This window comes from Scomber japonicus, chromosome 24 (assembly GCF_027409825.1).
Source record: "Scomber japonicus isolate fScoJap1 chromosome 24, fScoJap1.pri, whole genome shotgun sequence".
NCBI lineage: Eukaryota > Metazoa > Chordata > Actinopteri > Scombriformes > Scombridae > Scomber > Scomber japonicus.
In genome coordinates, this window is record NC_070601.1 from 614,195 (window position 1) to 624,194 (window position 10,000).

The 10,000-nt window shown below is 47.7% G+C and overlaps 1 protein-coding gene across 1 annotated transcript in view; it reads left to right on the forward strand.

Moving 5' to 3' along the window:
* The first annotated feature begins 6,183 nt into the window (after window positions 1–6,183).
* The window catches only part of LOC128354579 (uncharacterized), a 14,572-nt gene continuing 10,755 nt past the window's right edge, over window positions 6,184–10,000 (forward strand). Inside the window, exons 1-4 of the mRNA XM_053314797.1 lie at window positions 6,184–6,407; window positions 8,434–8,557; window positions 8,852–8,931; window positions 9,030–9,173. Coding sequence (XP_053170772.1) covers window positions 8,444–8,557; window positions 8,852–8,931; window positions 9,030–9,173 — 338 coding nt within the window. The 5' untranslated portion in view covers window positions 6,184–6,407; window positions 8,434–8,443. The remainder of the gene's footprint in view (window positions 6,408–8,433; window positions 8,558–8,851; window positions 8,932–9,029; window positions 9,174–10,000) is intronic.

Consider the following 10,000-nt stretch of genomic DNA (forward strand, 5'->3'; position numbering starts at 1 on the left):
CTTCCCTCCTTCCCTGGTGAGGAAGAAGGAAGCCACCAAGGCAACGAGGATCAAGTCGGTAAGTATGACGGTAAGTGACGGCTCGCTTCCTGCCTCGGTTCCTTTATGTTCTCCACCTTCATACCTCGCTCCTCTTTCTTCACCTCCTCCTTCTCCATCTCCTCCTCCTTCTCCTCCTCCTCCTCTTCCTCTCTTTCCCGCCTTTAATCATGAATTTGTTCCCAAAGATGAGAGTGAGGATGTCCCGATATGTCCAGCTGACTTAAATATGGTGACAGTGAAGGAGGAGCCGGTGGAGGAGCCGGTGGAGGGGCCGGTGGGGGTGGAGCCAATGGAGGGGGCGGAGCCATGGACGGAGCCAGGGGAGGGGCCACGGACGGAGCCAGGGACGGAGCCAGGGACGGAGCCATGGACGGAGCCAGGGGAGGGGCCACGGACGGAGCCAGGGGAGGGGCCAGTGGGGGCGGAGCCAGTGGGGGCGGAGCCAGTGGAGGAGGCGGTCCATTACAACATTGTCGTGATCACGGCTGATTTCGCTCCGGTTGCCACGGACGACGCAACCGAGAGCAGCAGCAGTAGCACGAGCCAAGACTCTCAAGCGGTGAGCCACGACCACAGCTACCTCTGCACCAAAGAGAAGCACCCCCACCCCCACCCCCCCGGCTCCGCCCCCACCCCCACCCCCACCGACCACTGCTACATCGGCTGTGAGTCGCCGCGGACGCTCCAACGTAAGGTGCTAGCGGTGAGGGAACAGCTGATCGCCGCTCGCAAGAAGCTGAAGGTGAAGTGTCAGCAGACCCGGAGACTCAAGTCCAGACTGCTGACTCTGAAGGATCTGGTGAAGGTCCTGAGGAAGAAACTACAACACAAGAACCAACAACTGCTTTAAAGAGGGGGGGGGGGGGGAGGAGGGGGGGATGGAAGGTAGGGGGGAAGGAGGGAGGAAAGGAGGGGGGGAGGGAGGAAGGAAGGGGGAAGGAAGGGAGGAACAGACTGCTGACTCTGAAGGATCTGGTGAAGGTCCTGAGGAAGAAACTCCAACAACTGCTTTAAAGAGGAAGAGACCCTCCTGTGGTCCTCTAGGGAAGGAGGGAGGAAAGAAGGAAAGAAGGGAGGGAGGGAGGGAGGACGGAGGAAAGAAGTAAGGTAGGAGTGAGGGAGGAGGGAAGGAAAGAAGGAAGGGAGGAATGACGAAGGGGGAAGGGAGGAAGAAGGAAGGAAGGAAGGAAGGGGGGAAGGAGAGGAGGGAGGGAGGGAGGGAGGGAGGAAAGAATGAAAGAAGGGGGAGGGAGGAAGGGAAGGGAAGGGAAGGGAGGGAAGGAAAGAAGCAGGGAGGGAGGGAGGGATGGAGGAAGGAAGGATGGAGGAAGAAGGGAGGAAAGAAGGGAGGAGGGAAGGAAAGAAGGAACAGTCAAAACAGACGGGGTCAGTTTAAACTCAGACTCTAACCCAGCTGGTAGAACATACAGGACTGGGCAGAGGTCAGAGGTCACCACTGTCACACACACACACACACACACACACACACACACACACATACTTCCTGTAACTGCTCCTCAGACCTCAGACCTCAGACCAGACCTCCACACAGTCTGACATTCAACAGGAAGTTGAGTCCCGATGGTTCTCAGCACTCTGTAACGTTTCTGATGTCTGGAATCGACCAGAGACCGTTACCTAGGAGACGAAGCAGCTCCAGCTTCATTAATGCTTCTCTTTTATGTCATATCGGCCAAATGTGGACACGAACGCAATTAGCTACGAAGGTTAGCGGTTAGCAGTTAGCAGTTAGCAGTTAGCGGCTAGCTCAGAGTGTTTAAGCTAACTTTGTCAGCAGAGACTCAGTGAATCCAGGAGTCAAACATGCGGCCCGTGGGCCAGAACCGGCCCGCCAAGAGGTCCAATCTGGCCCAGTTTCCTTCTTCCTCTTTTCCTTCCTTCCGTCTGCCCTTCTGCCCTTCTTCCCTTCCTTCCTTCCTCCCTGTATTCTCTTCCTTCTCCTCCTTCTTTTCTTTCCTTCCGTCCTTCCATCTTTTTAATGATCCGGCCCACATGAGATCAAATAGAATGAAAATGAGTTTGACTCCTCTGTCCTAGACGGCCAAACTAAAGGTGATGACATCATCTTCCTAACCCCCAACCAGATCTGGACCATGATGCTTCTAGCAGGACCTGTTGGCTCCATTTAAACCTCGTAGACTCTAAATTCAAACATTTTTTACTCCGTTGTGGAAGATTTATGTTCAGCTGTTTCTTCTCATTAATACCCTTAAGGGTCCCAAAGAGTCCCCGTCTATATCTGCTGCTGTCGCCGCGGGTAACGGTAAAGAGAGACCAGGATGCTAGCTAGCCTTGTGCTCTGTGGTGTTAGCACGTTGCTCCGATACGCTGATGATGTGATGACTTATGTGACCCTCTGAAGAGACTCTCAACCCTCTGACCTCTGACCTCTGACCTCTGAGCTCTGAGCTGCTCGGCTGGAAAAAGACAAAAGACGCTAAAGGGTTGGCCGCCTCCTCCTCTTCCTCCTCCTCTTCCTCTCACCACGATAACCAAACAAAGCTCCTCCTCCAGACATGAAAGTGAAGATTCACTCCGTCTGAACTCTGAACTCTGAACTCTGAACTCTGAACTCTGAAGTGACCGGTTCTGCTTCCTGAACCGACTCCATGAACTGAAAACATGAAATCAGCCTCCAGAGACGTTCCAGCTGCTCTCAGACCAAACTACAGTCATCAGTGTGTTTGGAGTTTACCGGCTTCACCTCGAGCATCTCGGTTCAGAAAATCTGAAATCTCTCTTTATCGACCCGCTGGCTTTCTTTAATTTTTTTAATCTTCCTGTAGAACGAAGGATTTCTCACTTTGTTTTTCACACTTCCACAACGCAGGTCCGGCTATGAAGCATCATTCAGTCCGTAGAGCCTCCCCTTTAAATCCACTCACACTGACCACTGACCTCCCCTTTAAATCCAGCCACACTGACCTCCCCTTTAAATCCACTCACACTGACCTCCCCTTTAAATCCACTCACACTGACCTCCCCTTTAAATCCGGCCACACTGACCTCCCCTTTAAATCCAGCCACACTGACCTCCCCTTTAAATCCACTCAGACCAACCTCCCCTTTAAATCCACTCACACTGACCTCCCCTTTAAATCCAGCCACACTGACCTCCCCTTTAAATCCAGCCACACTGACCTCCCCTTTAAATCCAGCTACGCTCACACTGACCTCCCCTTTAAATCCGGCCACACTGACCTCCCCTTTAAATCCACTCACACTGACCTCCCCTTTAAATCCACTCACACTGACCTCCCTCCTTCTCTCCTCCCTTCCTTCTTTCCTTCCTCCATCCCCCTTTCTTCTTCCTTCCTCCCTCCCTCCTTCTCTCTTTCTTTCCTCCCCCTACCTTCCTTCCTTCCTTCTTTCCTCCATCCTTCCTTTCCTTTCCTTCCTCCCTCCTTCCTTCCCATCCTTCCATCCTTCCACCCTTCCATCCTTCCTTCCTTCCTTCCTTCCTCCCTTCCTTTCAATGAGTGTCCTATAAAGGGTTAAAGCCAACCTGAGCTCCACATCGTGACTCACATGCTCTGCCTCCCTTCCCTTCTTTCCTCCCTTCTTTCCTCCTTTCCTTCCTTCCTTCCCTTCCTCCCTTCTTTCCTTTCCTCCCTTCCTCCCTTCCTTCCTTCCATCCTTCCCTCCTTCCCTCCACATCGTGACTCACATGCTCTGCCTCCCTTCCCTTCTTTCCTCCTTTCCTTCCTTCCTTTCCTTCCTCCCTTCTTTCTTCCATCCTTCCTTTCCTTCCTCCTTCCTTCCTCCCTTCCTTCCTTCCATCCTTCCCTCCACATCGTGACTCACCTGCTCTGCCTCCCTTCCCTTCCTCCCTTCTTTCCTTTCCTCCTTTCCTTCCTTCCTTCCTTCCTTCCTTCCCTTCCTCCCTTCCTCCCTTCTTTCCTTTCCTCCCTTCCTCCCTTCCTTCCTTCCATCCTTCCCTCCACATCGTGACTCCCCCGCTCTGCGTCCTGGATCATTGACTCAAAGCTAAATGAGCACGTAGACTTGTTCTATGTTCCTTAACGTGAGAGCTAGAACCGTCTCCTGGCTGTTAGATGAGGTCACATGACCGGTGGTCCAGTCCTCCAGAAGCTTTACTGTCAGTGCTGACCCCCATCAGACCGGCGGAACGTCCACAGAACCGCTCCGACCCTGACGGAGCGGTTCTGTGGAGGACCGTGTGCTGACTCTAACCAACACGTTCTCTACGCAGGGTTCTGCCGGCGGAGGAGCCGAGACACGAGGAGATCCGTCCTTAAGACCACCAGAGAGACTGTGTGTGCAATCACTGGATTAAATGTTTCTGTCCTCCAGGTAGGAACGGTTCCTAGCAGGTTCTACGGACCAGGAGGACCGCTGAGCAGGTTCTACGGACCAGGAGGACCGCTGAGGAGGTTCCTAGCAGGTTCTACGGACCAGGAGGACCGCTGAGGAGGTTCTACGGACCAGGAGGACCGCTGAGCAGGTTCTACTGACCAGGAGGACCGCTGAGCAGGTTCTACTGACCAGGAGGACCGTTGAGCAGGTTCTACTGATCAGGAGGACCGCTGAGGAGGTTCCTAGCAGGTTCTACTGACCAGGAGGACCGCTGAGGAGGTTCCTCGCAGGTTCTACTGACCAGGAGAAAGACGGTGGGCAGAAAGCCTGAATGGATCCATGCATCGGGGAGGTTCCTCTACGTAGCCGTGTTCCCCGTGTTCCCCGTGTTCCTCGTGTTCCTCGTGTTCCTCGTGTTCCTCGTGTTCCTCATGTTCCTCATGTTCCTCGTGTTCCTCGTGTTCCCCGTGTTCCTCGTGTTCCTCGTGTTCCTCGTGTTCCTCGTGTTCCCCATGTTCCCCATGTTCCTCATGTTCCTCGTGTTCCTCATGTTCCCCGTGTTCCTCGTGTTCCCCGTGTTCCTCGCTGCAGACGGAGGTTCTCCCGTCGTCCAGGAGGAGCGACTCTGACTCTGTTCCTACGAACCTGAAGCAGAGCGATCGGACTCTGCGGTTCCTCAGAGACCAAACAGACGCTGCTGATCTGAGACGATGCAACAGAACTCTGACGGGTGAAGACGACGGTGTCACCGGCCCGTCGGTGTAACCGGTCCGACGGTGTAACCGGTCCGTCGGTGTAACCGGCCCGTCGGTGTCACCGGTCCGTCGGTGTCACCGGTCCATCGGTGTTTTCGGTACTCAGTTTAAAACACGACGTTGACGCTCGGCTGGTTTTTGTCTTTTTATTTGTTTTATTATTTTTAGTCCGTTTCCTGTTTTCAGTTCTTTTTGTTTCTTCTTTGACATTTTAGTCAAAGTGAGCTGAAACGGTTTCAGATGATTTGGAGCATTAATGTTTTAACATGATGAAACACCTCCGCCTTACTAGTACGTTTATTAGAGCGATAGAAGAAGAAGCAGCTCGTTACAGGAAGTTAACCTACCTCAGTTCCTCTGTGTGAGCCGTACTGACCCGCTGGGACCGGTTCTGGTTCTGGTTCAGGATCAGCTGGCATGTGTTTTATTCTCGTCAGTAGTCGGAGCTCATTCAGATGTTTGTTTGTTTGTTGCTTTTTTTATTTTTCAGCTCGACGAGAACGATGTACATCAATTAGAAAACAGTCGAATTCACTTTTCATGTGATGGAAATAAAATTTGCCAAAAAAAAAAAGACAGTTGGGTTAAAAAGTGAACTTTATTGTCTGTTGACTTGTTTTCAAAATAAAATGAACATATCGCCATCATAAAGCGAATTCATTTTAATTAAAATTATTATATTTTATTTCATTAATTATATTAATAAATTTTTATTTAGTTAAATTTAATGTTGTTTTATATTTTATTTCTTTAAATTTAATGTTTTATATTTTATTTCTTTAAATTTAATATTTTATTTAGTTAACGTTTTTCTTTTTTGTGTAAGTTAATATTATTTTATTATCTTTCTTCTTTATTATAAATAGTTCGGTCCATAAAAACACACATACAGCAAGAAACACATACTAAGAGAAACTAAAATATATATATTAACTATATTTTATTATAGTTTGTTAAATTTAATGTTTTGCTACATTTATTTTGTAGGAGTTGTTTACCAGTGACGCAAGCACGTAAAGTGAAACTCAGCGTGTGACGTCAGGGATGTTGTTCAGCGGCTAGCCTCGGACCGGCAGCTCATCCACTAAATGAGTTTTTAACGCAGTGTTTTGGTGTTTTTTGGTGTTTTTTGTGAGCAGGGCAGCTCTTCCTCTCCAGCACATGAACCCACCGGACAGCTTCAACACATTTAACCTCCAGGAGCAGCCGGACAGCAGCTAACCTAGCCTAGCTGCTAGCTGCTAGCCGCTAGCCTCCAGTGACGTCTGGTTGGTAAAAATCTCCTTTAGAAAATAAACAGTTTAAAGTATAATTGATAAAAACATTAAAACAGCAGCTGGTAGAACATAAATAACCACGCTGTATGATTCAGTAAAGCATCTGGATGAATTCGGCTCGTTGCTTGAACATTAAATATGTTTAATTTTAATATAAATGTGTTTTATAACAGTGTGGCTGCGTTAATGAGCGCTGACTGCTGCACGTGCATTAAAGTTAAAATCATGTTTTTGTGAATGAAGTCTGGTTTAAGCTTTAACATCAGGTAGAAACAGTTAGTCTGTAGATATCCCAACATATCCTTCCTTCCTTCCTTCCTTCCTTCCTTCCTTCCTTCCTTTCCTTCCTCCCTGCCTTCTTTCTTCCCTTCCTCTTTTCCTTTCTCCCTCCCTCGTTCCTTATTTCCTCCGTCCTTCCTTACCTTCCTTCCTTCCATCTGTTCTTCCTCCCTCCCTCCTTTTCTCCTCCCTTCCTTCTTTCCTTCCTCCGTCCTCCCTTCCTTACTTTCCTTCCTTCCATCTGTTCTTCCTCCCTCCCTCCTTCTCTCCTCCCTTCCTTCTTTCCTTCCTCCATCCCCCTTTCTTCTTCCTTCTTTCTTCCCTTCCTCTCTCCCTCCTTCTTTTTCTTTCCTCCCCCCTACCTTCCTTCCTTCCTTCTTTCTTTCCTCCATCCTTCCTTCCTTAACCCTTTAATGCAGGGGGGTCAAACTCATTTAAGTTCAAGGGCCACAGACAGACCAATCTGATCTCATGTGGGCCAGATCATTAAAAAGATGGAAGGGAGGGAGGGAGGAAGGAAGGAAGGAAGGGAGGACAGGAAAGGAAAGGAAGGGAAGGAAGGACGGAGAGAAGGAAACAAAGAAGGAAAGTAGTAAGAAAGGGAGGAAGGAAAAGAATACAAGGCAGAAAGAAAGAAAGGAAAAGACAGACATGGAAAGGAGGGAGGGAGGAAGGAAGGGAGGACAGGAAAGGAAAGAAGGGAGGAAGGAAAGGAGGGAGGATGGAAGGAAGGGAGGAAAGGAAAGAAGGGAAGGAAGGAAGGAAGGAAAGAAAGGAGGAATGTGGTACAGGCCGACCAAAGTGGTCTAATCAAAGTAGGAGGCAGACACAGAAGGCTGAATCAGAGTTTTTATTCTTATAAATTATATAAAGGTAACAAAAAGTCGTACAAACAAACAACTTAACTCAGAAGTATAACTGAAATAAAATTAAAATGACGTGTAGACGGCTACACTCTAGCAGAACAACCCCCCCTGAGCAGTCTCACAGCTCCTTCCTTTATAGAGCCCTCCATTAGCCCGCCCTCTGAATGAGAGTGGACTATACCACTCCTCAGGTAAGTCCTGAGCTCTTCCTGAAACCAGTAACAACAAGATCACCCGTTCATCAACAGTCACTTGACATCACTTTTATACAGCCTGCCTCCATTACACCTGCCACCAAAACCTAATCACATCATAAACAATCTGAACATATTAACACAACAACTCACCAGCCACCCCTCCACATGGTTCCTCCCTAGTGACATCACTAATGATGTCACTAATGATGTCACCAGTCTATAAATCCAGGAGACACAGGCCGCCGCCTCCCTCTGTTTCCTGAGCACATGTAAGAATGGTGAGTAACAAAGAAAGATAATACTAAACTTATGTCCTCAAACTAAACCAATAAACTCTCACTTCAATACAAGTGTGTGTTTTATTCTAACCAGAAGTCTGCTGAGATGTAACTTATAACTAAATATATATATATATATATATATATATAAATATAAATATACTGTTAAACACAAACACACCCGGGATAGTATGATTACTGACTAACTTATAGTTCAAACAACAAACAGCAAGTATCATTAAATGAATGAGTTATGGTACAACATGGTGTGCTCTCACCCACTTTGTCACAAGGAAGGAAGGAAGGGAGGACAGGAAAGGAAAGGAAAGAAGGGAGGAAGGAAAGGAGGGAGGATGAAGGAAGGAAGGAAGGAAAGGTTAATCCCTGTGTGTGTGTTGCAGAGTGGTTGCCATGGCGTCGCAGTTTAAAATCCCGAAGAAGAAACAGACGACGGACTCCGACTCCGCCTCCCTGGTGATGCAGTCGCCTCTGTCCCGCCTCCAGAGCCCCGCCCAGGAATTTAAGGTGGTATTACTGATGTGTCTGCTCCTTTAAAGGTGTCTGTCTGGAGTATTTAAGGTGGTATTACTGATGTGTCTGCTCCTTTAAAGGTGTCTGTCTGGAGTATTTAAGGTGGTATTACTGATGTGTCTGCTCCTTTAAATGTGTCTGCTGGAGTATTTAAGGTGGTATTACTGATGTGTCTGGTCTGTTGGAGTATTTAAGGTGGTATTACTGATGTGTCTGCTCCTCTTAAGGTGGTATTGTATGAGTTGTGTTAAGGTGGTATGTTACTAATAAACGTTTCTGTCTGAGCAGAGTTACGGAGATCGGTCCGGCAGAGGCGACGCCGACAGGATGCATGCTGGGAGTTCACTGGGCTCTACGGACAGACAGAGGTGTGTGTGTGTGTGTGTGTGTGTGTGTGTCTCTCTGTGTCTGTGTGTGTGTGTGTGTGTGTGTGTGTATATATAATTGTGTATATATGTGTGTGCAGCGCTCCGATCTTCAGAGACGTGGTTAAATCTCTTCTGGGACTGAACAGCCCGAGTGGAGGAGCCTCATCAGCCAATCACAGAGCAGCAGGAAGTCTGAACCGCCAATCACAGAAGGCCGAGGCGTCTGTGGGCGTGTCCAACGGGTGAGAAAGTTCAGGTTGTCTGTGGCTTTCCAGTACCTTTAAGAAGTGTCTGGTGAGGCACGCTGCTGCTGTTCCATGAGAAGCACACTGAGTCCTTTCCTTCTTTCCTTCCTTCCTTCTCTCCTAAATTCCTTCCTCTTTTCATTCTTACTCCTATCTCCTTTCCTCCTTTCCTCCTTTCCTCCTTTCCTCACGCTGCTGCTGTTCCATGAGAAGCACACTGAGTCCAAAAAGCAGTTTGGGAGATTGTAATGAATGAATGAAGACTACAGGAGGATATATATATATATATATATATATATATATATATATATATATATATACATATATATATATAGGATGTTATATGTACACTTGGCTTCCTAGACTCCTCGCCTCCTCGCCTCCTTTCCCAGAGCAGGTGAAGCAGGTGAAGCAGGTTCTCATATAACCTACCGGCTGTCAACTACAGTGCCCACGTGACCCCAAACACTGCATATCACCATGGCAACAAGACAAAACTAATTAAACACAGAATAACTAATAAGCAAATCAATATATGGCTCCTACAATTATTATTATTATTATCTTATTATTGAGCGTCTGCCTGAAACACACAGAGAAGTAGAGCTGATAGGATGCGGCTGGAAACTCTTTCACAATAAAAGCGTTGATGTTTTTGAACCTTTTATATAAACTTAAACTTCCTCTGATTCTTTCCACAAGCATGAAAAACTCTCATTAATAAATAAATAAATAATTAAACACTTTAACAATTATCTGCAAAAACAAACATGAAAGAAATAAAAAGTGATGAAATGTTAAATAATCATCAGTAATGTGGGTCA